The 26,560-nt window shown below is 40.7% G+C and overlaps 1 protein-coding gene across 4 annotated transcripts; it reads right to left on the minus strand.

Annotated features, from left to right (window-relative positions):
* Positions 1 to 1,691: 1,691 nt before the first annotated feature.
* VPS26C (VPS26 endosomal protein sorting factor C) lies at positions 1,692 to 25,935 on the minus strand. Of its 4 annotated transcripts, none has more exons than XM_074151093.1 (8): positions 25,841 to 25,935; positions 19,167 to 19,310; positions 17,718 to 17,867; positions 12,267 to 12,347; positions 9,653 to 9,727; positions 4,530 to 4,680; positions 4,036 to 4,188; positions 1,692 to 2,335 (listed from the first exon to the last, which is right to left on the minus strand). In XM_074151093.1, exons 1-8 carry the CDS (start codon positions 25,895 to 25,897, stop codon positions 2,253 to 2,255), a joined length of 894 nt encoding a protein of 297 aa, XP_074007194.1. In that variant the 5' UTR covers positions 25,898 to 25,935; the 3' UTR covers positions 1,692 to 2,252. The 4 variants fall into 4 exon arrangements, with proteins under 4 accessions (XP_074007194.1, XP_074007203.1, XP_074007222.1 ...); XM_074151102.1 differs by having other exon boundaries at positions 2,253 to 2,335; positions 25,856 to 25,897; XM_074151121.1 differs by lacking the exon at positions 19,167 to 19,310 and having other exon boundaries at positions 2,253 to 2,335; positions 25,841 to 25,897.
* Positions 25,936 to 26,560: the final 625 nt, after the last annotated feature.

Here is a 26,560-nt window from a genome sequence, read left to right on the forward strand (position 1 = left end):
CACACACAATCTTCTCAGCTTTTCCCAAAAGCAGCCTCAAATACCGTTCCAGAGCAGAGGTATCCTTGACCTGCTAAGCAGTGCCACAGCAGTCCCACATGTGCCACAGTTGATCGTGTTCTCCAAATAGAACATAATGTGCCTTGAGGTAAGAAGGGCTGTGGGAAGTCCTAAGGAAGCGCTTACTGGTAAATCATTGAACCGATATTTACATACACTTGCTTGCCGTCAGGCAGTCTTAGTTTTCCTATAGGCACAGCACCGACAGGACCCCAGGTTCCCAGATAAGCAGGATGGGGTTGGATCTATGTTCCTTTTCTCCTCTCTGACTTCCGTAAGCTGGAAGGATTTTACTGATTCCAGAGATTGATCATTCACACTTTTAAAAAGGAGGCCTTAGAGCAGGCGACCCCCGGACCGTTACTGCAGCGGGAGAGGGGCAGCCGAGCAGGTTGGAGTCTGCACCTACTCCAGATGCTGGGCCCGGGGCGGGACGAATGCCGCAGTCCATCTTGCCGAGTAACTTTGAAGGTGGAGGCGATAGCGCTACTTCGAGCAGCAGGTGGCACTCTTGTCACGTCGTGTAGACCAGAAAGAGCAGCTTCCGCTTCCCAAAAATCCTGTGTGATTTCCTGATATTAGAGAAGTGTTAAGTTCTAGTGAAGAGCTTTCCCCCCACCCCACCCCCCCAAGACACTGAAATAAGAATTTCCAATGTTTATTCCTAAAATACAGAGGATGCAGAACTAGGGCCAAACCTAGAATTACATTTTCCTGCTTGGCGATGCTGCTGGATAGAGCTGAAGGAAATTATTTTTTTGGCAGTTTTCTTGATTGTCTTTTCAGGTTGTCATCTCTACACTTATAGTTTATATAACACATTATATACTTAGCCTGCCTCCACTCCACATAATAGTGTATGGAAAATTCACAATTAGAATGAAAATGGGGCTCTTCTGTTTACTTAAAACAGCATCAAAATTTATAACCTGTTTGTGTTGGGAAGGTTTTTTCTTGCTGAAATAGTTTTCCTACGTTGTTCCTTTAACATGTATAGTTATAAACACTGTAATGCATTCACCTTAGCTCATTCCTTTCCTGGCACTTACATTTTTACTTTAAGTTGAACAAGTGACAGTATTAACCCATCTAATTGAAAAGATTGACTGTCTCCCTTGGAATGGTTATTCATATAATGACAAGTCATGTCCTAAAGGCACAAGGTGCCACAGCACAGAAGTTTTTCATTGCAGTTTTTCATAGAATCAGAGAATGGTTTGGGTTGGAAGGGACCTTAAAGATCATCGAGTTCCAACCCCCTGCCACGGGCAGGGACACCTCCACTAGACCAGGCTGCTCAAAGCCCCATCCAGCCTGGCCTCAGTGTGGCCTGCCCTCCAACACTGCAGTGGTGCTGGTTAGCACAACAGACCTTTTTTTCACATTAAAATTGAGCTGTAGGAGCCTTATAAACAGGAAGATGGTATAATGCATAGAATAAGTATATTCTCAAGCTAAAAGCTTTTGCTTGGTCTTTTTCAGTGCTATTTTACACCAATAGCAAAGATCAAGTAAGGGCATTGTTTTTCTAAGCCAGGGGAGAGCCCAGAGAAAAACCACAGGCAAAACAACTTCACTCTAAGCGTTCTTCCAGTACAGATGCATATTCCTGATTTGACCAAAATACACTTGGTGTTCTTACACATCATTATTCATTTCACATCACTGAGTTTACATTCATCTTACAATATTCATCCCACAACACCACCTTGCATTGTTATAGCACCATTTATTACACCTTCAAAGACAGTATTCAGTATTATATTACAAAAGTCCCATATCCTCCCCCCCACTATATATACACCACATATAACAGGAATTACTAGGTTTAAGAGGTCTTTAAAGGACTTCGGAACAAATATTACAAAATGGAATAAGGAGAAAAATTTACTACGTATTTCTATAAGTTGTAGAAAAATATGGAATCATTTCTTCAGGATTTGTCTGAGAAAAATTGGAGAAGACATGGTTATTGAAGTCAGAAAGATACCCGACAAGGCTGCCTGGACAGATACATCCACATTAACTATCGCAAGGCAAGCGAAGTCTTACCAAGATTTGTAGAGAACCGAAATCACAAGTACCAGCAGGAAGAAGGAAGCGATGTGTTTTCTGTTAAAATAAGACATGGATAAGATTTCACTTTGCCTGTGAAGAATTTTGTCCTTTTTCAGTGATTCTCTTCTGGCTGTTTACATCCTGCAGAGCTTCAGTGGGAAGTTCTCTGTGATGAGATGATCATCGTGCAGAAGGACAACAATGTTAACTTCAAACTCTGGAAGAAGGGGGGAAAAAGAAGAATAAAATAAGGAGTCCATATGACCCTGAACTGTAGCAGTAGGATGGGAGGCAGGCGGTTCCTGTTCTCAGAGGCAGCGCTTCACAGGGCTCTTCCGTGCCATTCAATACCCTGGATTTTCCCGCGGCAGGGATGAACACGGGGCTCCAGGCAGATCGTCACCGCCAGTATCCCAGACCTTGGGCCATTCCAGCCTAGAGAACCTCCCAGCCTAGAGAACCTCGGCTCATTCTAATCTTTGGGATTCCACTGGATTAATTTGCATATCACTAAAACCCATGACAGTCTTCTGGACAACAGGCAGAGCTCAGACATATCTTAGATGTAAATGTTTGGGGAAAGACGCCTCACACCAATAAGCACTGTTTAGAAGCACTTAAGTAGAAGAATCAGGGAACAGACTCCTCCCCTCCTGTCAGCATGGAACATGGCCTTAGAATCCTTCATTATGTGTGGCCTTAGGAAATTCACACACTAAAATACAATATATCTGCAAACTACGAGAAAAATTTTCAAAAGAAAAAAATCTACTCTTTAGATATTACATTGTGTTGTTCAAAATCGTTATCAGATCTGTAACCATTCCTAAGCAGAGACGGAATACAAAGTCAGGTAGAGTTAATAAATGAAGGGAACCAGAGATCCAAATAAGCTGAAAATAATTGTCCTTTTTCAGAACCTTCGTAACTATTTTAGAAGACTGTTCTTATAAACAGAAGTAGATACCACATTAACAGTAGCTGTTTGCCACTGTAAATTACTATTCAATAGGTCGAAATGGCAAAAAGTAGAGAGTAATATTATTTTGGGGAAAATCACTGTACGTATCGGGTGCAAAAATGCTCTTAGGGGAGCAGATAAAGAGGTAGGCAAAGCTGGAAAACTAGTTGTGCACATTTGTCCAAGACAGCAGAAAAGTAGGAGAGGCTTCAGTTCGGAAAGATCCTAAAAACAGAGACTTGTAGCTTCAATCTGATACAGCAAAATAAATAAAAAATAGACCCAACAGATTCTAGCAGGACAAAGGGAAGAAAAACAGGCTAGCAAAGAGAATTTTTGCAGTAATTATTTGAACAAGTGAGGAAGATCCTAAATTTCAGGTGTTTTTTTAAAGAAAATGTTGGATTTTGGCAGCAACAAAGAGGAAGAAGCAGCTGGTGTAGATCAAGAAAAGCAAAGTCACATACGGCCTAACGTCACTTTTTCTACTTCTGAGTCTACGTGGCAGGAGAATGGGAAACAAAAAGGAGAGGGAATGGAAAGAGGGGTTCTTGCTGGTGATAAAGAGAAGGAAGGGGTTATCTTGGCATATTATTCTTGGGCTATTACTCAAATGTTTAATTACACATACATTTTTGACAGAAAGAACGGTTACCTGCCATTACACTGCTTCTCCTGTCCTTTTACCATAGAATTCTATTAGTCAGAAGTAGCTTCATAGCGGCACAACCATTTTTAGTTAGAAGTATTTGGGCTGTATTTTCTCAGTCTATATGAAACATGGCAGACTGCACTCCCCTCTTCAGGAAACCTCTACAGGGAAACAGATGGATGTCCTTGCTTCTTCTTGCAGGGCTGACAGCGATTTATCCCATTACCCGCCAGAAGCTAAAGTGAAATTAGAAACTTCTCTCAGATGAAAGATGCCACCACAGTGTAAAGTCCTAGGCGCTTACCAACTTTGAAGTTCGTTGTTTCCAGGGTAGGGCAGGTGAACAACCTGGGAAACACCATGTATATAGGAATTGGCAGACCCCTGCAGACATCCCCATCAGCAATCTGAATATTCTGTATCTCTGTGGCATCCCGGGCGTAACCTTCCGCGCACCCTGGTGAAAGTGGGAAATTCAGAGGGAGAGGAGGGGAAGGGAAAGAGAGAAGAGAAGGCAGTGGCCAAAATTTAAAACAAAGGTACGCTGGGCTTGGGAGGGAAGTATGTATGGGCAAAACATTTTGCCTTTTGACCTGCAAGTTTTCACATTAGCACTCTGAGTTAAGGATCATAGGATTTACTTAAATTAATGTCTGGACTGTTCTACCTGAAGAGCGAAACAATTTTTTGCAAGTCTTTTTAATTGTATGGCTTTTGACCATCTTGCATATTTAAGCGGGAAGAGTGCAAGTGGTAATTGCTGCAGTCTACACACATTCCGTTAGGAGAGAACCTTACCACAGGTTTCCACACGCACTAACTGCAGCTCAATACTTTTGACTGCAGCCTCTGCATTCTCCACCACCAGCTCTCCTGTTAGTGGCTGTGTAATGACGCAGTTTGTAGAACTGAGATGACCTCTGATGAGAAATTTTGGAAGTGAAGCTCTCTGAAAAGATAGGGAGGGGGAGAGAAAAAACACACAACTGTAAGAGCAGACTAAGAAAAAAAAATACTTTCTAGAAAGACAGTTATCAAAACATGTAGGAAATCCCCAAAAGTTGTAAAGAACTCAAAAAGTTCAGAAATGCCTCATGTAACTTAACTCTTTAAATATGCACCCCTATGCAGATGCATTAAGATATCTCTTACTACCCTCCCCCCTGATATGCATCCCCCCTACTCATTCCATCCAGAGGCGCATTTTTCCTGGCATGAACTGACAAAACTTGGCTGTTGCAATTAATGAGGAAGTTGGGAACCACATAGTGAAGGAGGTAGGCTGGCAGGAACTAAGAGGATGGTCAGGTTAAGGCAGCTGGTAGTGCTCTAGAGAACGGCATTCTGGTCCCATTTTATTATGGGTTACAAGACAGTCTATTGTTTCAGTGATTTTCCCACCTTTTTAAATTTCTCCCTCATCGACGCTATTGGGAGGGAAGACAGGCATTTAAAAATCTTCCTTTAGTACAAGATGCAGCATACTGCTTACATACCACGATATCAATTAAGGACAATTACTAAAGAGCTTAATTTGAATACAGCATCATACTTAACTTTTCAAATTTTCTTAACAGCAAGCATGTTTCCTACGTTTTAAGGAAGGAGCAGTACGAATAGCTGATTGAGGGTGACAGTCTCTAAATCAGATTCCGTAAGAGACCAAAGCAGGGGTTTTGCTCCCCTTGCCCAGGCCAGCAGAGAAACTCATACGCCAGAAGCTCCAGTTACATGTCAAATTCTGGCAGGAGACATACTGAAATAGTCGAGTCTTCTACCCACACCTTCACCATCCAACTTTCTTCAAACTCTCTGAGAATCCTGCTCTAACCTTCCCCTTCTTTTTTGAGCCTTTCCTCTCTCCCACCTTAATTTTTTGGTATTGACATCTTTGATGTTAGCCCCTACCTTCCAACCACCTGTTCACGCCTGCTTGCGGTGTTGGGATTTCCTTGCCCATGTAACTGATCTTCCCTTCTTCCAAACCAACTCATAACTGTTGCAAACTTTTTTTCTCCCAATCTGTTTGTTTTGCTTCTCAGTCCTGGCTGCCAGTAGCAATGGCAGAAAAGTTCTCCTCAGCTATTGTTTAGACTGTTTCACTCAGATACCCAACACCTCTGCAGAATTTAGCTGTTCCACTCAAAAGAAATCTTTGGGGGAAATAAAAAGAGAGGAATTTTCACTTCCTTTTTTAAGGAATCCTCAATTCTCATCCTCAATTTCAATCCTCATCCTCAATTTTCAAGTGAGGGACCTCACTTGGGTATTTTCTCCTAACTTAAATAACAGAAGTTGTGTCCCTGACAAAACCACACTATGAAATATTGAGTCCTAATAATGTATTAATAAAATGCTTTTTTATTGTATGATCCCTAGCAGGTTCTTCTTATGACCGCTATTAGTAAACACAGAGTTGCTTCCCTGCTTCACAGGGACATAATATAGCTACCCCCTGAAGTATAGCGGTCGGAACCTAAGAGACAGAGATAAAAGGAACTTGCAGAACAAGAACTCGAGGCCATTTTCCTCAATCCTAGTTTACGAGACTTTTTTTAAAGGCATATTTCCCCTAGAGCCTTACTACTCTGTCATTACTCTTCGTATTTTAATCCTAGCTAGGTCTTCTCTAGCCTATAATTTACACTCTGTTTCATAATCCCCCCAAAATGACAATCAAGAACATAAGAGCAAATCTATCCTGGTTTTTAATCTAACCTCTCTGTGCTTTGCTTGGCTACTGCAAACCTCCTAACCAGTTTTCTAGTAGTCTACCAGAAATTATAGTGCTGTCACAATCTCCAGACAAGCAGAGAATTGAAATGTTAATATTTTAAATATACCAAAACAGTGGTTAAAAAAAAAAAAAAAAAAAAGCGACTTTTCTACTTGTCCACCAGGTAGTCACTTCAGATCCACACATTATTCTGACACAGGAAGAGGAATAAATAAAAATACTATTAAAAAAAAACGGCCACTGCTTGTGCTACCATACACACTCAATACCATTTTTGGAGAGCTCCACAATTAAATACCAAGATCTCTTGGATCAGAGATGTCCTAAGTTTTAGAACCTACTTTTGTGGTTATGTTCTTGAACTAGAGAAAGGCACAGGGTCTGCCGTTAAACTTAAGAAAAAACTTTTAATGGACAGGACTTTCTCAAGATGTACACCGCTGGGTCTTTGCTAAGCCAATGAGTAGGGTATCAAGATACAGAGGAGAAAGAAGAAACAGAAAATAATTTATATGGAAATATGGTTCATAAGAGGAGCAGACTGCTGAGAGCTTAGTATTTAGCAGTGGTCTCAAAAGTAATTTTACCACCAAGATTAGTTATTATATCCTTATATTTGGAAAACCACATGCTTTCAGCGTGCAGCAGTCTCCAGAGTCATGAGAGGCTGCTGGGCACAACCTGCTTATGCTCTAACTCAGCTGGATTTAGAGTTCAGCCATGACAGCTGGTTGGTTTTCTAGAATCACCTCCTCCACGCTCAAGAATGGTCTAATCCAACAGGCAGAAAGTCAAGCAAAGGTAGGAAGAGACTTGCATGGATCAACAAGATGCTACTGATAAAATCACAGAAAGGAACAATACAAAAGATGGAAGTAGGGTCAGGGCATCCAGGAAGAACATAAAATTGCTGAGTGTGCAGGAATGCTTTTGGGAAAGCCAAAGCCCACCTGGAGTTAAATCAAAAGACATGAAGGGCAACAAAAAGGGGCATCTACAAATCTACCAGCTGCAAAAGGAAGATGAGGGTAAATGTCAGCCTGCTACTGAATATGGCAGGGAACCTAGTGACAAAAAGACATGAAAGAGACAGAGGTACTTAATGTCTTCTCTGTCTCGGACTTTACTGATAAGATTTTCCGTCAGGAATCCCAGGTCCCTGCAACCACAAGGAAAGTCTAGAGCAAGGAAGAGTTACCCTTGGTAGAGGAGGAGCAGGTTAGAGAACATTTAAACAGACTGAATGTACACAACTCCATGGGACCTGACGGGGTGCCCCCACAAGTGCTGAGGAAGCTGATCCATGTCACTTGTGAGGCCAATCTTGATTATCTTTGAAAAGCTGTCATGAACAAAGAAGGTTCCTGCTGAATGGAAGAAAGTAAATGTCACTCTTATCTTCACTTAGGAAGATCCAAGGAACTGCAGGCTTGTCAGCCTTGCTTCAATCCCTGTGAAAGCAATGGAGCAAACACCCCTGAAATCCATTTCCAAACATATAAAGGACAAGAAGGTGACTGGGTGCAGTCAGCATGGATTTATGAAAATGAAGTCATGCTTAACCAACCTGATGGTTGAAACTACTTCTATGATGAAACTACTAGCTTGGTGGACAAACAGAGAGCAGTGGATACTATTTATGTTGGCTTCAGTGCTGTTTTTTATACTGTTTCTCCTAACAGCCTCACTGACAAACTGCTGGGAGTACAAACTAGATGTACAGCTTAGACACTGAGGTAGACTGAGAACAGCCTGAACTGCTGTACCCAAAGGTCTGTGATTAGTAGCACAAAGTCCAGCTGAAGGCCAGTCACTAGTAGTGTACACCAGTGACTAGGGTCAATACTGGAGTCAATATTACTTCACATCTTCAGTGATGGCTTGGATGATGGGACAGAGTGCTTCCTCAGTAAGTCTGCAGATAACATAAAACTGGAAGGAGTGGTTGGTGAACCAGATAGTTCCTCCACAGGGACTTCAACAGGCTGGACAAATAGGCCTACAGCATCCTGAGCTGCATTAGAACGTGTTTCCAACAGGTTGAGGGAGGTGATTCTCCCCATCTCTTTGGCACCAGTGAGACAAAACTGGGGATGATGTGTCCGATTCAGGACTTCATGGCACAAGAAACACAGACTTACTAGAGCAAGACCAGCCTTTGCTGGATTTGGCCATGAAGATGGTTAAGAGTATGTGACATACAAAAAGAGGCTGAGAGCTGGGACTGTTCACCCTGCAGAACAGAAGGGTCACAGGGCTCTTATCAGTATGCATAATTACCTGGTGGGAAGGAGTAAAGATGATGGGAGTCAAGACTCCTCAGTGGTATCTACTGAAAAGACAAGAGGCTATGAAAACAAATAGAAAATTTTTATTTATTTATTTTGTAATCCCATAAGGGTGGTCAAACAGTGTAAAATTAGTAAAGTCTCCATCCTTTGAGATATTGAAAACTTGACTACACATAGCCCTGAGCAACCTGCTCTAGATAACTCTGCTTGGAGCACAGGAGCTGGACTAACCAATCTCCAGAGGTTCCTTCCAACCATGACATGAAACAACCTAACAGCTGATTAAGAGGTCTGTTTTGAGAAACAAGTGGAAGAGTAGGTCTAAATTCAGATGTCTGGGACTAAGAGCAATGGAAGGCAAATCTGGGATGCAGAAGAGAGATCTAAAGCAGGAAAGTAGCCTTATTAACAAAAAGAGCACAATGGGAAAAACTGGAAAAACAGAACACCGGTTTCAGTGGACAATCAGAAACCAGTGTTCAGGAAGCTAAATGACCAAGACAGCTACTGCTGTTCATACAAGCTTCCCAAAGCCACATGAGGCTGTAAAAAAAGGCATAATGAATGATCAAAATATACATTTTTAAAGGATCTTGGCTACAAGTGGTACAGAATGTTTTCCCTTGCTTCACTGCCATCTTTCACTCAGAAAAATGATAAAAATATTTAAACATTACTGAACAAAGTTCCACCTTACATCAGTCACTACTATCACAAGAGATCAGGCAGAATCACTCTATTGCTTACAAAAGCAAAAAAGGGAAAAAGGGGAAAAAAAGGGTGGAGGGAGAGAGCTGATCATCTGCAGGGCAGCATTTAATCATTCTTTTCCTGTTACCACTCAGAATCACACAAGCATTACATTTAAAATAAAATAAGAAGAAAATCCTTACCTCTTTAACATTTTGCAAAGTTTCAGGAGTAATTGTGAAGTCTACTGGGCTTGGTGTCAGTTTCCCTTTCTGTGACTACAAGTAATGAAAGAGTTAAACTGTAAAAGATGATTTACAAAACAAACGGAGAAAACATTAAAAAAAGACAACAAAGTCAAGCAACTGTTGGATGTGTCAGTTTTCAGGATTGGCTTCATACTGAAAGTATGCATCTATGTCATAAAAAACCTAAGACTTCCTGCCTTTGTTATTTAATAACATTATGATATTGTCTAAATACAAGTCCCGATGAATTACCAATTTGCACTTGTGGAAACAGAACTGTGTCGATTTTTGGTTACTTTGTGTTTGCCACTGGAATAAACCACAACAAGCTCTCAACTTCTAAATTTTTGGCATAAGCTCTACCTACGCTGGAAAAAAAACCCCAAAGAAAAAGAAAAACAAAACGTGGTTGACTACTCTAAACCACCTGGAAAAAAAGAAATACACTACCTCTCTGAAGCGTATGGTATGCTATAGAAAAAAGTTAAATTTCACATTTCTGTATTAACAAATAATTACATTTTATGTGTCACTTGCAATGTTTCCTTTCATTATCAATGCTTAGTAAATTTGAGCAGGGCAGAGAAGGGGAGATTATAAATGAACTTTCTCCATTGCTTCAAATATGTTTTATAAACTCTTGCTCCCTCTTGTTATCTCTGAGCACTTTGAACTTTTTCTGCTGCCCTTTCAAATAACAGCTCAGGTCTCCTATGCCATCCTCCTATTACTAGGAGATCCTCAGCTGATAGAATCTAGTGTAGCGTTGATTTAACAGGCTTCACGTCCAGCTTCTTTAACTGTAAAAAGCCACAACTTGGTCCACGTTAGCTTTCCACGCTGGAGAAGCAATTTTGGGGGGCACATTATTACAGTTCTTCAATATCTATTTATCACCATTTATCACAAACCCAAGAAGTTAAATCTTTCTGTCAGTGGCTGAATGGGCCTTGCGCTTGGCTGAGATGGCAGCATCAGGAAGGCAAGCTTTGCTTACCATTCACCAACCGACCTCTCCATCCCTATCTCAGTGAGAGGCACTGGCTTTTCCCTGCATATTTAGAATAAGTGGCCAGCGCAGCATCAATTATGAGAGACTCCACTGTATCTAACTGTGAGTCGGCAGAGCACACCACCACCAATGGGCTTCACTTGAACTCTTAGTTAGGATCTACCCTCACCACTTAAGAATTCAAAACAGCTTCTGCTGCCCAGCTGCAAGATGGAAGACTGACTTTATTTTCCCATAAATGACAAATTCTGGCAAAGAATAAGGTTAAGGTAAATGGTACATTGAGCACTGACAGTGAGAATTATATGTTCAGTAAAACCTCATTAATTCATCCTGACTGAGAGATTCATGATTTACTGACTTGTGATCTAAGAAGTGCTGTAGTGGGAACAAGAAATAAAACCAGGAAACTACATAATATGTAATTTGTTCACTATTTTGACAAGTGTGGTGTACTTATAATGTAATAATGGACCAATAAAATGTAGCATAATATATTGTAGAAAATAATGAAATCTTACCAACAGGAAACTTCTTTATAGCACCTAGCTAAATCTTTGAAAAAGGTGCTAAATCTTTGAAAAAGGTACTAAATCTTTAAAAGAGGTACTATAGAACTAAAATAACATATTTCCACCATTATTCATAAGTAAGACAAGAGTCTAATACTTTCCTGTCCTGTTAGAGTTCAAAGGAATGATAAAAACAGTATGTTCTAGCAAGTTGTGGGTGGAAAAAAAAGAGATACTTAATTAGGCCAGCACAGTCTGTACTGACATCAGATGTTCTGGACATGCGTACAAGTCAACATAAACTAAAAACCAGTCTGACATAGGAACTTCAAATAACAAGCAGCAAAACATTTCTTGTGAGATGCTCTCATCCCACAATATCTCCACAGGAGGAAGGCTGTCTCTATGTTGCTAACGGCAGGATGTGGATATTTTTTAACCTAGTTATCTTAGCATATTGCCAACCATGGGCTTACTTAATAGCAAAGGTGATTAAGCTGACAAGCTTCTTATTTCCAACTTGATGCAGTCCCAGCTTTGATACTTTGAGTCAGGGCTCTAAATCGTAATTAGTCATCTGAAGAACAGAAATCAGATATTTTTTCTTCACCAACGAACTCCCATTTCTAGGACAGGCATTGTGGGTGTCTGGGACCTTGGGCTATGAAATGCTCAGATAGCCTGAAACAGCATTTAGAAAAACACCGTAATATTTATCTAACATTGTTCCAGAACTGAAAGGATGAATAAGAAAATAAACTCAGTGCAGTATAAAGACATCTAATAATCCAAATCCTCTTTGTACTATTTTCTTTAAATGAAGAGAGAGATGTGTTATGCTAATCAGAAGCAACTGACATCCTAGCTCTTCTGGATAGTTTGGAGGTTTTTTTGAGGCTAGTTTCGTTTACTCATACTCATCCCGTGTGTTGCTATTACAAATTACATGGTTTTACCCGGTCTTCTAACCTTACTGTCAAACTTCACATAAAGTGGAAAAAAAAATAAAATCTCACTTTGTATAGTTAACAGAAACCACACTTACCAGCGAGTGGACAATGAATTCACAAGTCTTAGTCAGGTCTTTTGCCAGCAGAGAACGTCGCATATCACACCGTAGGGTATACTGGTAAGAACAGGATGGCAGAGAAAAAGAAGAGAGCCTTAGTTAAGATTTCCTCTCTCTCTCTTAACTTTTCATGTTTTTATTGCATATGTACAGATTGTTACCGTTATTAATATTTAAGGAATTATTTAAAACACGTTAGTAGGCAACGTACATACCAGTGAAGGGAGAGGGGAAGGAGAAAAGAGGTATACAATGATTTTAGACGTTCCCAAATGAAAGCTGACTTTTCTCTGTATTTACAGTCCCATAGTCATTTGCAAATGCTTTCCATATCTTCTGTGATATGTAACAACCTGTAGGATTGAGGGACTAATTCACTGACAGAGAGCAGTATGCCTATACAGTTTCAGCACCCAAATTACATTCAGTTAAGAGTGATTACGGTATTGCTTTTATCCATACTCAGGATAAGTGATTATCAGTAAGATATATTCACAGCCCCTCTAATTTTAAATTTATTGTACGACTGAATTTAACAGTGGTAAAGGTTATGTGCATATTTAACAGGGAACTGTCTCTAGCCATATAGGTGAACTTAAAAGCAGCAGCGTGCCATGAAGTCAGGCAACAGAGTTAATTTTGCTGTTCACTGTTCAAAAACTTGCTGTCAATTTCCTCCCCTTTTTTTACTAAAAAGGGAGCCATAAACCAGTGACTGAAAAATAACCATGACCTTGGTTATCACAGTAATCATACGCTTAAGAATCTATAACGTAGCCTTTCAATGTCTTTAAAAGACAGGGAATTTGTTGGGGTGGGGTTTTTTGCTGTTTCATTTTTAATTCCTTTACAGGTAAGGAATTAGCAAAACCAGGTGCGCTCAGACTAGGGACTCAACTTCATAACTTCTAGCTCATGGTGTCCCTACCTGGACTTTAGCAAGGCCTTTGATACAGTCTCCCACAGTATCCTCCTGGAGAAACTGGCTGCCCATGGCTTGGATGGGAGTACTCCCCACTGGGTTAAAAACTGGCTGGAGGGCCAGGTCCAGAGAGTGGTGGTAAATGCAGTTAAATCCAGTTGGCGGATTTTCCACCACCGGTCACAAGTGGTGTCCCACAGGGCTCAGTACTGGGGCCGGTTCTCTTTAACATCTTTATCAACGATCTGGACGAGGGGGTTGAGTGCACCCTCAGTAAGTTCGCAGACGACACCAAGTTGGGTGGGAGCATTGACCTGCTGGAGGGTAGAAAGGTTTTGCAGAGGGATCTGGACAGGCTGGATCGATGAGCTGAGACCAATGGGATGAGGTTCAATAAGGCCAAGTGCCAGGTCCTGCACTTGGGTCACAACAACCCCATGCAGCACTACAGGCTTGGGGCAGAGTGGCTGGAGAGCTGCCTGGCAGAAAAGGACCTGGGGGTGTTGGTCGACTGTCGGCTGAACATGAGCCACCAGTGTGCCCAAGTGTGGGCCAAGGCGGCCAACAGTATCTTGGCCTGTATCAGGAACAGTGTGGTGAGTAGGACTCGAGAGGTGATCGTCCCCCTGTACTTGGCACTGGTGAGGCCCCACCTCCAGTACTGTGTCCAGTTTTGGGCCCCTCACCACAAAAAAGACATTGAGGTGCTGAAGTGGGTGCAGAGAAGGGCAACAAAGCTGGTGAGGGGTCTGGAGCACAAGTCTTATGAGGAGAGGCTGAGGGAGCTGGGGTTGTTCAGCCTAGAGAAAAGAAGACTGAGGGGGGACCTTATTGCTGTCTACAACTACCTGAAAGGAGGTTGTAGGGAGGCAGGGGTCAGTCTCTTCTCCCAAGTCACAGGCGACAGGACTAGAGGAAACAGCCTCAAGTTGCACCAATGGAGGTTCAGGTTGGATATTAGGAAGAATTTTTACACTGAAAGGGTTATCAAGCATTGGAATGGACTGCCCAGGGAAGTGGTTGAGGCACCATCCTTGGAGGTGTTCAAAAGATTGGTTGACATAGTGCTGGGGGACATGGTTTAGTGATGTTTTTTTTGTCAGAGTTAGGCTGATGGTTGGACTATATGATCTTGAAGGTCCCTTCCAACCTAGAAGATTCTATGCACATAACCTGAATAAGCATGCAAGAACAAGACCGGGGAGCGTATCTCTTTCCCCATCACAGACTGTGGTTTCCACTGAAGTTGACGAGTGTTGAGCAAACCTTCTATTACTGCACTACCCTTCACTCAGACCAGGGAACACAGTGCAATGAAGCAGCAGGACCACACATGCCTTGCAATTTGGCCCACAGCCTCCCCATCAGTGTCCAATTATAAGTTCTTTGCATGAGAACAGAGACTTGCATCTTGATACTGAACCCCCAAGTAACATACTAATACCGTGATCAAGAAATCTTTTGATGCATCCCGGGCTGCATCAAAAGCAGCATGGCTAGCAGGTTGAGGAATGTGATTCTCCCACTCTACTCTGCTCTGGTGAGACCCCACCTGGAGCACTGCATCCAGCTCTGGAGACCTCAACATAAGGACATGGACCCCTTGGACCAAGTCCAGAGGAGGGCTACAAAGATAATCAGAGGGCTGGAGCACCTCTTCTCTAAAGACAGGCTGAAAAAGTTGAGATTGTTCAGCCTGGAGAAGAGAAGGCTCCAGGGAGACCTCATAGCAGCCTTCCAGTACCTAAAGGGGGCCTACAGGAGAGATGGGGAAGAATTCTTTATCGGCGAGTGTGGTGATAGGACAAGGGGTAACAATTTTAAAGTGAAGGAGGGTTGATTTAGATTAGATACTAGGAAGAAATTCTTTAGTGTGAGGGTGGTGAGGCACTGGAACAGGTTGCCCAGAGAAGCTGCAGATGCCCCATCCCTGGAAGCGTTCAAGATGAGGCTGGATGAGGATGTGAGCAACCTGGTCTAGAGGGAGGTGTCCCTGCCCATGGCAGGGGGGTTGGAACTAGATGATCTTTAAGGTCGCTTCCAACCTAAACCTTTCTGTGATTCTATGATTCTAAATAGAGGCTTGCTTTTAAACTGCACAGGACTCGGACAGAGGTCTAGGAAGTGTTTCTTAAACAGCACCTTTAGTTACTCAAAAAAAAAAAAATAGGTGGCATAGTGTTTGTAGTCTATTTTTCCATTTCTTCATTTGGACACATATAAAGAGGTTAGAAGCAAATGGAACTCTTCCTTTGATTTATTTAAAACTAGCAAAGTATTTTTCAATTCAAGCCTGATCTTCCAGAAAACAGACTTAAAGTTCCCCAATTTATATCTGTGTATTTGTTTTATCAGGTATCAGTGCACCTTACATAACCGTGGGACAGCCTATATTTTCTTCTTCAGGAGAGCAGGACTCTCAAAGGTTGGCTGAAATCTAATGATTAACCTTTTAATTACATTTTATCCCCAGCTTGTAAAAAGAAGCTAGGTAGATTAGAGAGGGAATGATAAAACAAAACAAATATTCACCATTAAAGTATACCTTAAAACAACTGGTATCAATCATAGGCAAGTTATCTGGATTATGGAAAGCAACTCAACGAGTTTTGCACCATTTTTGACATACCTACCACAAACAACAGATGATACATTAGGAAGAAAGCCAGGACTGAAAAAAAGATATGGGAAGTACTTAAAGCCATCTGAACGTAGACAAAAACAAGGGAATTTTTCTCTTAGTTACTTCTGATAGGCTAGTAGGTGGGAAGGGTTTTGTGGGTTTTTTGTTTGTTACGGTTTTTTTTTTAAATGCCAGACTGTAATATAAGACTTCCAGTTTAGCTACATAACTAGCAGTTTTATACTTTGTCATCAAATCCAATACTCTCATCAGTAAGCTACAAAGAGATGTGGGGGGAAATTTTTACAACCGAGTGATTCTTCATCAGCACTGGTGTGAAAATTTTTTCATTTAGTGGCTCCTTCAACTTTTCCTTTGAAGAAAAAACAAAAAAAAAACCTCCCTTCAGTAAGAAAAAGCATTATCTAACACAGTATTTGCATTTAAGAGATAGCTGAAGAAAGACTTTGCTTAAAAAAAAAAAAAAGACAACACCAAAACCCCAACAAACAAATCCATCTATGGTAATTTTTAACAAAAAAAGGTCAAATTTCAAAATTGTCTTTCCACAAGATTCTGTTACAAGCATGTAGTACATCCAGATTTGGGCAGGAAATGTTACTACTCATCTCCACAGGAAAGCAAACAATTAATGTTTTTGAAGATGCTACAAGCTCTCAATGCTTTGGTTTGAGTCTTCATTATGAAATTACACAGCCACATTTGTTTTGAACAAAAGGACGCTGTAGTGCAGTCTTTTTTCATGAAGGGAATGGATGTAGTTGTCTAGAACACAAACAGGGATCAAATATATGTTACAGCAGTTTTGACAAGGTATTTCAGGCAAGACATCTTGTTACTGTTCTGTTTATGCCATCATTCTTTTAAAGATTTACTCCACATGGAAGGCCTGAAACAATAAGTGATGGAAAGATATCCTCTAGTTATTTCTTCTCACAAATGAATGGAGGAAAACAGACTCTGAACACTGGGTAGCTTTGTTCCTGTAGGATTTATCCCTGTGTGTTAAAGTGGATCTGGTAAGTCAGTACACTTCACTTTTCATATTTAAGTATTATTAGCATTAATTAGTTGTCTACTATGCTAAAAAAGTCTCACTGGTACTTGGTTAACAATACACACACTTGTATCTGGGTACGTACTACAATATAGATTATCAACAAAGTGGTAAATGCAACTTATTTCACAGTAAAATCAGAACTAGATGAAAACATCATCCTGTAAGAGAACTGTACAAGATTTAACAAGCATGGCAAATACATTTTACCCTTTCTCAACCCAAAGCCCCTCTTTCCAGTATGCTTTCAATTCTCTCTTGTACATCCCATGTTACATCTGATCAGTTTCATTACCATGAGCTATTTCCAATGAAAAGCTTAAACTTGCTGGAAAAGAAAAGGGGACAGACATCACAACCATTTTTTTTTAAAGCAGCGTGATATTGATGGGATTCTGAGGTATCAGAATGGCTCCTTTGCCGCATTTAAGAAGTATCACCACCTGTGGAAAGTGTTGACTCCTGGAAACTGGAACTGAAAAAGTCAACTAGAAAATACCTACAAACTAGTACTTAAAAGGTCAACATGTATCACAGTTTTTAATTTTAAGTTACATCTAGAAAATACAGTACACACCAGAAGAATGTTATATTAATAAAGGGTAGCTTAAAAGCTACTTACTTCAAAGGATCTCTAAACTTTCTGTTCATTCTTCAAATTGAGAAAATAAAACATATTGCAATATGAAAATAAAAGTTTATCACAAAACTTTATCCTCTGCTTCCATGGAATAAGAGATGCTTTAGAATACATTCTGTAGATAACAAAAGTTCAGATTTTCTTTACCAATATGACCACCTTACCTGAATATTAACAAAGACACCGTGATATGTCTCATATAGAACTTTGTTCCCCTTCATATGCAATGGAAATTCAAATGGAATTTCTGTCTTGCCACTGGGAAGTTTTCCTGGTTTTACCATTTCAATAGTGCTGTTAATAATTTGAATAGGCTGCAAAGATAAATATTAAGAAGTTCAGGTTGAAGCAGAGTGACAGCCCCACCATTTCAAGAACTAACAACCATCCACCAAACTCTAATAAGAATTCCTGAATTTCCAGAAACTCAGGTATTTCTTCATGACACACAGCTCTCTAGTCTTACAAAGGAAAGAAACATTAAGAATGCTTTCCTCAAAAAAAAAAAAAAAAAAAAAAAAAAAAAAAAACAAAAAACACAAAACCAAAACAATTTGTGATCTATTATACTAATGATCAAACATATTTAGAGAGCTAAACAGCAGAGTCTCAAGTGCTTTGGAAAGCAGAGTTCCATTTTCTAAATTATGACTGTTAATAGCAGGAATAGGAACAGTTAATAGGAATCAACGGGTATGTGTGCCAGTTGAGCAGTTAGCCATTCCCTCCTACCTTCTCCCACCCTAAAGATCTACGTTTAGGGCTAGTGTCCCACTGGAACAATGGTTAACTGTGATTCGACTGGGGAAGCCTGCTTGAAGATTACACTTCTCTCTGGGTTTTAGTATTATTTTCCCCCTAATAGGAAGGAATAATAAAAAAAAAAATCTCTTGCTTCTACTGTTTTTTTTTCCTGTTTTTAAATCATTCAGGGGCAGATTATTCATACTGTAAACAAATTAACTACAAATGAAGATATTTAAAGGTCCCGCACCAAGGCTATCCTAACTCAACCAAACTGTGTTGCACATGTAGATAGACTGCCTCTAGACAGAGCCAGCTTTGCTTTCATTGGTACAGCCACATTCATGCGGAGCCCAAGATAACCTGCCCTGCTAGCTTCCAAACCTGGAGAGCGGTACACAGGCCTTCTAGGAGCTCCGCAGTCAGTCTGCACACAGCCTAATAATCCACAGAAGAATCTGTGCAGGTCCTGTATCGTGCCTAGTAAGTAGCACACAACCTCAATGGCCTCTGCAGAAACTATTGTATTGTGACTGATGTGGCAGAGAAGTCCAATTAAAATGACTCACTTTAAAACAAAAAAAAGAACACAATTTGTTATTTCTCTTTCAATTATGGTCCTTCAACGCATTACCCAGTAACTATACTATTTATGTTACTGTATTTCAGCCCTAAAGAAAACTCTCCAACAAGTGCAAGTTTCTCCCCCAAAATGTCATCATATATCACTAGGTAATGCTGAGCATTTCTCTGCTATTATTTACATACCATGAAGTGCTATAACTACCTGAAAGCCATTAAAGACAGACTTAATTTGAGAAAAGAGACAAAGATTTTGTGCTAAAAATATTAACATGCACAGGTCTTACCTTGACAGAGTTATAGAAAGCTTCGAACACACCCACACTTTTGGCACTAAGCTGCAGATTTACTGATCCTTCCATTGTTAACGAGATACCTTGGTGCTGGACTGTGTCCTTACTTGTTATGACCACGACTCCAGAAAGAATTTCCTAATAGGAGAAAAGACAAGATGAAAACATTTGTTTAAATAAATGTCTTCTATAGCTGTTAGTCAGACAGTGTGCTAACTGATTTTCAAACTCATGACAACTGTTCCCAGAGAACAGTCTAACCTTGTCAGAAAAGACAAATACTGATAATGAAAGCAATGTGAGGAAGAGACATCTGTACTTCTAGTTTGTTTTCTTTAAAAACATTGTCCTCCTCCTTGCAAAAGGAGCTTCTATTTCTTTCCAAAGTTTCAAGATCTTCCTCTCCAGGAAGATGAAAAATATCCTCATAAACAACTATCAAGTCAGTTGGCAATAGACACATTCCATTTCACAGATTAGAATGAAAGCCCAAGAGAAATTTTTATATGAAGAGTGGGACGGTCAGCCATAGGAGATGGAAGAGAAGGCATAACTGTAAAGGTGATGGCCAACCTGAAGAAAGTTTCTTGGGGTTAACCTTCTCTTCTGCTCCACGGGAATGCTCTCTGCACCTTCACCAGGCTTGCAAACTAGACACCAAACTATGGATCACTCCAACTAAAGGATAATTCAGACCGCCCACTCTACACTTGACCAGTTAAAACCAGTCTACTTATGTACATCTCTCACAGACACTATTTGAATTTTGCCAGCCTTTTGTCTTTACTAGTGGTACAGGATGACAATATAGAAAATGGATCAGGCGGTCTAAAGCAGAACAGGACAGCAGTAGAACATCAAGCATCACCAGGAAGGCTGACACGCTGCAAGTCTGAAAAGAGGACCGGCAGCAATTGGGAAATGCCAGAAACAGGAGGCACAAGCACAAAAGGACAGTGAAGAAAAGCTGACCTAAATACTGTACTGCTTTGCTAACAGGCTTTAATTAGTACAAGCAATTAGGTTATTGCTTTGAAAAATGAGTACAGCCGTACTATAAGAAGCAAGGACAATCCTGAACATATGAACTGCTTTAATAAATGAGAACAGTATCCCACCACACAGCAACAACCTGTTCCAGAGCTATTGCCTACATACCTTCACACAATAAGGGTGTATGTATTTGGGGCAGAAAGGAGAAGAATGACTTGAAGTTAAATATTAATTTTTCTTATAACATTCAATGTCTCTTAAGAAACTAAAAACACCTCAAAAACACTAACAATAACTTTTAAAGGTCACTAGTGTGGGGGAGAGGGAAGTATAATGAAAAAGATGTTGTAATATTTAAACTGTTTATATGCAATAAGATTATATTTCTGTCTGATGTGTGTGGGGAAGTTGGCTATGTCTTTTCTGGAGAAGAGTTACTTTGTCCATTTTTATGTAAAACCAGGGTCCCCTCCAAATACAAAGCTACCAGTATACTTGTCCTTCTAAAAAATACAAATCAAAGAACATGAGCTTATCAAGATGTTCAATACTTATAGTTAGCACACAATTTATGAGAAATCTTTACTTTTGCGGAAGATTTGCAAACATGTACCATTTGTAAAAGTTACGTGGCATCACTTAATACTAAACTAGTACTGTCTTCAGTCCATATCATTTACCTTTAACAGCACAAAATTAAAGGTGTAGAGAAAGTCATCACTGGAATTAATCCCCACATACTACAATGTAGTAACTTACAATCAGTTGCTCTTACTCACTTTTTACCTTCTCCCTTACTAGGAAGTCTTCATGGCTTTACCATGTGAGGACAAAACTTTGCAAGATGGAACTAAGCTAATACAGTTCTACACAGAATAATGCATCTAAACAGAGTACCCATCCAGAAGAAAGCCAGTGTATTACGTGAAGCAGACAGAAAAGTCAGGTACATATGCTAAACTGCAAACAAAACATTCTTGTGAAAAGACTATCCCAGGCTAATGATCCCAAACAAGGTTTTTAGCTTTCTCTTGTCAGTTCCTTATCATTCAGATATGTACATGAAACTGCCAGGAAGACTGACACTTTCAAAGTTTCAGTCACTTTCAAGGTCACAATTGAGATGAACACCTGCTTCATCCACCAGCACAATCCCTTGTTATCTCGAGTTGCAGAGTTACCCAAGTCTGGCTGAGGACAACTTGGAACAATCTTCAATCAATAACATGAAGTGGTGCATAACACAGATCACAGAATCTCATCTTGAGAGTCCTAAGTGACATCTGGACTTCTGACTGAACTAGACAGCTATTTGTTACCTATAAACTTTATGTACAGACTGGAAGGATCAATGTGCATACCATACTGTCCCATAAATTGTTGGGAAAATTACTTTTAGTGTTAAAATATATATCAATTCCAACCTGACTGCTTACACTGTCAGATCTGTTTGTTACATTAAGGAACTAGAAAAATTACCAAAAAGACACCTTCGGTTCCTTTTAGATTCCACTTTCCACGCCACAGACATTCACTTTTAGGACAAAGGGCAAACATTTGGCAATTTAAAAATTCACATTAAGTTCAAATAAGTCACATTTACTAAATATGCGTGATCACCTTCCACATCTATTCCTCTAAGCAAGCCACCTGCAAATCTTAACCACATATTCTTCTAATTATTTAGAAAGAAACTGACCACATTCAATAGAAAAAGTCTGCTCTGACCCAACTAACTAGTCATTAGATGCTTTAAAACGTCAATGCTCAGATTTACTAATTAGTTTGCTTTTTTAGAAAAAGGCCTCCTTATGGGCAAATTCTGACTTAAGTATATTTTGGACTTACTTGTCATTAAAAGTCTTGGCCGATGTTAACTATGGCACCTTTCTTTGTACAATGCATTTTTCAGACCTTTCACCCTATAATTCTTTTAATTATCAATCTCAGACCAACTGCCAGAGTTACTCCAGTCATCCTGTTTAGTTTTTCTAAATAAAACGCATCATTAGTTGTGCTTGTCCCCTCATTCTTCTGGCATTCCAGAGTTTATTAAATGAGCCTCAATGGCTCAAGAATTCTCCATCCAATTAAAAAAAAAAAAAAGTCTTCTGAATGCAGAACTTCTGTTCCTAGGAATTTAAAGAGAGTTTTAATGCAATAAGCCTTATTTTGCTATTATAGGACATGTATTAGGATCCATTTTATTGTCTTTTTATTCTTAAATTTCCTAAAAAAATTCCTTTTTTTTTTTTTTTTTTTAAACAACGCTACTACACTTTTGGGCCAAGATGTGGCAAACTTGGTTTTTACTCACAATTTAAAGTAGTCCGTTTAAGCCAGCTTTTCTCAAATTGAAGTCTGGACAAAATAAAGGTCTTTGCTTAGTTCCGCTAGTTTCTGATGACTGTAACTAATGAATACAGAAATTGTTTACTGTTTATCACAGCACGTTATTTTAACCAACTCACTTTTTAAAAAAACGGAACACAATCTCAGGCTTGTATGATGCACCACTATTTTACAAATTTTGTGTCTAATTTCTCCCAATTGAAAAAGAACAGTCAACACAGAAGCAACAGATTGAGGATGCTAATTGCTAAAAATCCCTGAATACTTCACCTGGACTATGCACTCTCAAGAGGTACAAAACCAGACCTTGAATGGAAGAATTAACAGCCACTGCCCTTATCAGTTCTTTGGTCTATTATCACCTCAAATCACTGCCTGAGATCCTACAGACTGTTTGTCATCCATCCAACTTTATTTCGTTCGTCCGATTTGCTGCTCTGTTGGAGGTGTTCCACTATGTCTAATCTCTCTTCTGTAGGCCACTCAGCAGTAGGACCATTCTGATACTGATTGTTAAACGTTCTCTGTTCGACTCTACTTGAGAAGGCATTCATAAGAAAAACAAAAAAGGATGTCCATGATTCAACAGATTGATTTTTTAATTATTATTTACTTTTTTTGAGCATCAGGTCTACCAAAGACCATCCATTTCCCTGATCTGGCTTACCACACAGCCAATACTGTCAGCACAAGAAAGGCGGCAGAAATTAAATGTCTAGGGAGGCTAGTAGAGTTGTGGAGTTATGCTGGATTAATCATGGTCTCAGGCAAATTATGACTTGGAAAGCTCAGTAATGTTTTAGCAATTTTTTGTGTTATTATAATGTAATAAGCATATCAAAAAGACTATTATACTAGTGCATAATTTAGACACCACCTGCTTCCATATCCAAATGCAGCTTTAAATAAATTCAGAAAACAAAAAATCAAGTCTAGCCCTACTGCCTTCGAATGAATAGCTAGACATATGTACATGGGGTTAACTATTGTCTTTACTAAAGGAATCTCTTAATTTTCAAGTAGCTTTGATGCAAGCATATTTTGGGATGAAAGTTGCCACAGATCGAAGGTATTACTAGCATAGCTACTGCCACTGAAGTACACAACAATCAGTAAATTTCTAAAGAAAATCCGAAAACAAAAACCCAACCCAAACCCATACATATTCCACGCCTAATTAAAGAGAGACTTGTAAATCCTTTCTGCCCCTACAGAATTTATATTAAAAACTCATGTTGTACTTCTAGCGTACAGCTTTCATCATTGTGTTTTCATGCTACTCAGACCTCCAAAGCTCAAGCCTAGTGAACAAACTAAAATTGTAAACCTCTTCACATGGAGTTAAAGTGGAAGCAAACAAACAATACTGACAGATTTACTAACCATAAATATCTTACTTAATTTCAGCTTAAAGACAGAAGAAATATACCTTTGCTGTATAAAAAAAAATAATCCAGTTTAAAGTGATATAAAGCAAGCCAAGTGAAGAAACTGAAAATGGGCACAGCATTGTGATGCTGAAATAAATAAGATCCTTCTAATAATGTGCATTACCAAACAATGTGAAAGTGAGATACAGAAAGTAGTCTTTACCACTGTGATGCCATACCTAAAAGGACGTGTTGTTCACAAACCGAAAATTCAGCTTTATGAAAGTTATCTAGATGACTTGACAACTGTAGAACAGATGCTGCATAGCCTTCCACTCAAATCCATTTAAAGCAGTTTTCCAGAATTAAAAACATTCAATAAATTGAAACATGCTTTATACACTGTAACAGCCAAACTACTAATGTATGGGAAAGGTGTGTGAGAAGGATTTTTATAATACGAGCGTGTGGCTGGATAGCAATAACCAAAAAAAAAAAAAAACCACACAACCCTGAAAACTTCTGCTTAAACAGTACAATATTTCTAGAAAAACAGTGATATTTTAAACAGTGATTTTCATTTTTTTCCTAACTGCACTTGAAGTCCTCAACAATGGAAAAAGGCACAGTATTTTTTAAAGTAGCTGTAAAAGCTGCAGTATGCACAATCACTTTATCACCATCAACAACTACATCAGTGAAAGAAGTTCATAAACCAGACTCCTGCACAGTGAAAAAAAAAAATAATAATAAAAGATATCTGCTCTTGCTTAAGTACTTTATCATAGAATAGTCTGAGTTGGAAGAGACCTTTAAAGATCATCTAGACCAATCCCCCTGCAATGTACAGGGACATCTTCAGCTAGATCAGATTGCTCAGAGCCCCGTCCAATCTGACCTTGAATGTTTCCAGGGATGGGGCATCTACCACCTCTCTGGGCAGCCTGTGCCAGTGCTTCACCACCCTCATTGTAAAAAATGTCTTCTTTATATCTAGTCTAAAACTCCCATCTTTTGGTTTAAAATCATTGCCCTTTGTCCTATTGCAATAGGCCCTGCTAAAAAGTTTGTCCCCACCTTTCCTGGAGGCCCCTCTAAGTACTGAGAGACTGCAATAAGGTCTCCCTGGAGCCTTCTCTTCTCCAGGCTGAACAACCCCAACTCTCTCAGCCTGTCTTTGAAGGACAGATGCTCCAGCCCCCTGAGCATCTTTGTGGCAACAGGTCCATGTCTTTCCTGTGCTGAGGACTCCAAAGCTGGACACAGTACTCCAGGTGGGGTCTCACGAGAGCAAAGTAGAGGGGCAGAATCACCTCCCTCGACCCTGCCGGCCATGCTGCTTTTGATGCAGCCCAGGATGTGGTTGGTTTCTGTGCTGTGAGCACACACTGCCGGCTCATGTCAGGCTTTTCATTCACCAGTACCCCCAAGTCCTTATCGGCAGGGAAGAAGAATCTCCTCTTATCCAAGAGGATATTTCTTATCAGGTACAAATAACATCTTAAGACACTGTCAGGTTTCTTGCAGGGCACAGAAACAGAACGAGACTCTGTAACAGCAACTGGCTGCACCTGCTTACTGTACCAAAGCATCAGTCCCAATGTAATACACAAGTATAAACACTGAAGCGACACCGTCCTATAGGTGAAGCCCAAACTGCCATGTCTCTGGGGGCTTCGCTCCTTCCTTCCTTCCCTCCCTCCTGAAGCCCCGCCGGCCTCCCTCGCTCAGCAGCACTGCCGCCCCGCTCGGCCAAAGGAAGGAGAAGGACAACAAGCTGCCCCTCATCCCAGAGACCTGCCTCAAGCCCAGCCGGGAAACCGCAGCAACGGCGCCGAGGTTGGGAGGGGGGAGGGGAGGGAGGAGTATCGGGAAGCAACGGGCACGGGCGTCGGTTGGGGCCGTCCCAACCCCAACGGCCCCAACCGTCTGCCCGCGCGCCCCTGCACTCACCCCGCAGCGATAGACCTTGTTGGCCCGCTTGATCTTGATGTCCAGCGCCGTCCCCATAGCGGCTGCCGCGCGCGCCGTCACGTGGTGGCGGTGCCCCCCTCCTTTCCCTTCCCCCGTCACATGACTCTGCCGGCAGGGTGGGAGAACCCTTCCCCCAGCCAGCCGCTTCCGCCACGCGGGGGCGGAGGGTGGTAAGGGCCTTGTCTCATGAACATCCGGGTCACCCCGCGGCGTCATTTCTCAGCTGGGTGACTCCGCTTCCCGGTCGGCTCCGCCCGCTTCCGGGTAGTCATAGCAACGGGGACGGGCGAGGGGGGTGGGTGGGTGCGTGAGGGGGTCCGCAGCGTCACAATGGGAGAGAAGTCTTGAAATTTATACATTTTTTTATTTTATTATTTATTAAAATTTACAAACTTTATTTTGCAGTCTTTATACTTCTGACTAGGCTGAAGGGGATTAGTTTTAGGTAGGCCTTACAGTCAGTTCTGGGCCCCTCACTACAGGAAGCACATTGAAGTGCTGGAGCGTGTCCAGAGGAGAGCCACCAAGCTGGTGAGGGGTCTAGAGAACAAGTCATATGAGAAGAGGCTGAGGGAACTGGGCATGTTTAGTTTGGAGAAGAGGAGGCTGAGGGGGGACCTCATTGCCCTCTACAACTACCTGAAAGGAGGTTGTAGAGAGGTGGGTGTTGGCCTCTTCTCCCAAGGGAATAATGACAGG

Source organism: Numenius arquata, chromosome 1 (genome assembly GCF_964106895.1).
Source record: "Numenius arquata chromosome 1, bNumArq3.hap1.1, whole genome shotgun sequence".
NCBI lineage: Eukaryota > Metazoa > Chordata > Aves > Charadriiformes > Scolopacidae > Numenius > Numenius arquata.

Bases quoted from the DNA above. Each gene is read 5' to 3' on its own strand.
- VPS26C (XM_074151093.1), bottom strand. From the start codon at position 25,897: ATGGGGACGGCGCTGGACATCAAGATCAAGCGGGCCAACAAGGTCTAT. The intron at 17,868-19,166 runs GTAAGACCTGTG...TTATCTTTGCAG, and splicing joins CTTTCTATAACTCTGTCAAG to CCTATTCAAATTATTAACAG. The intron at 9,728-12,266 runs GTAAGTGTGGTT...CATTACTTGTAG, and splicing joins AATTCATTGTCCACTCGCTG to TCACAGAAAGGGAAACTGAC.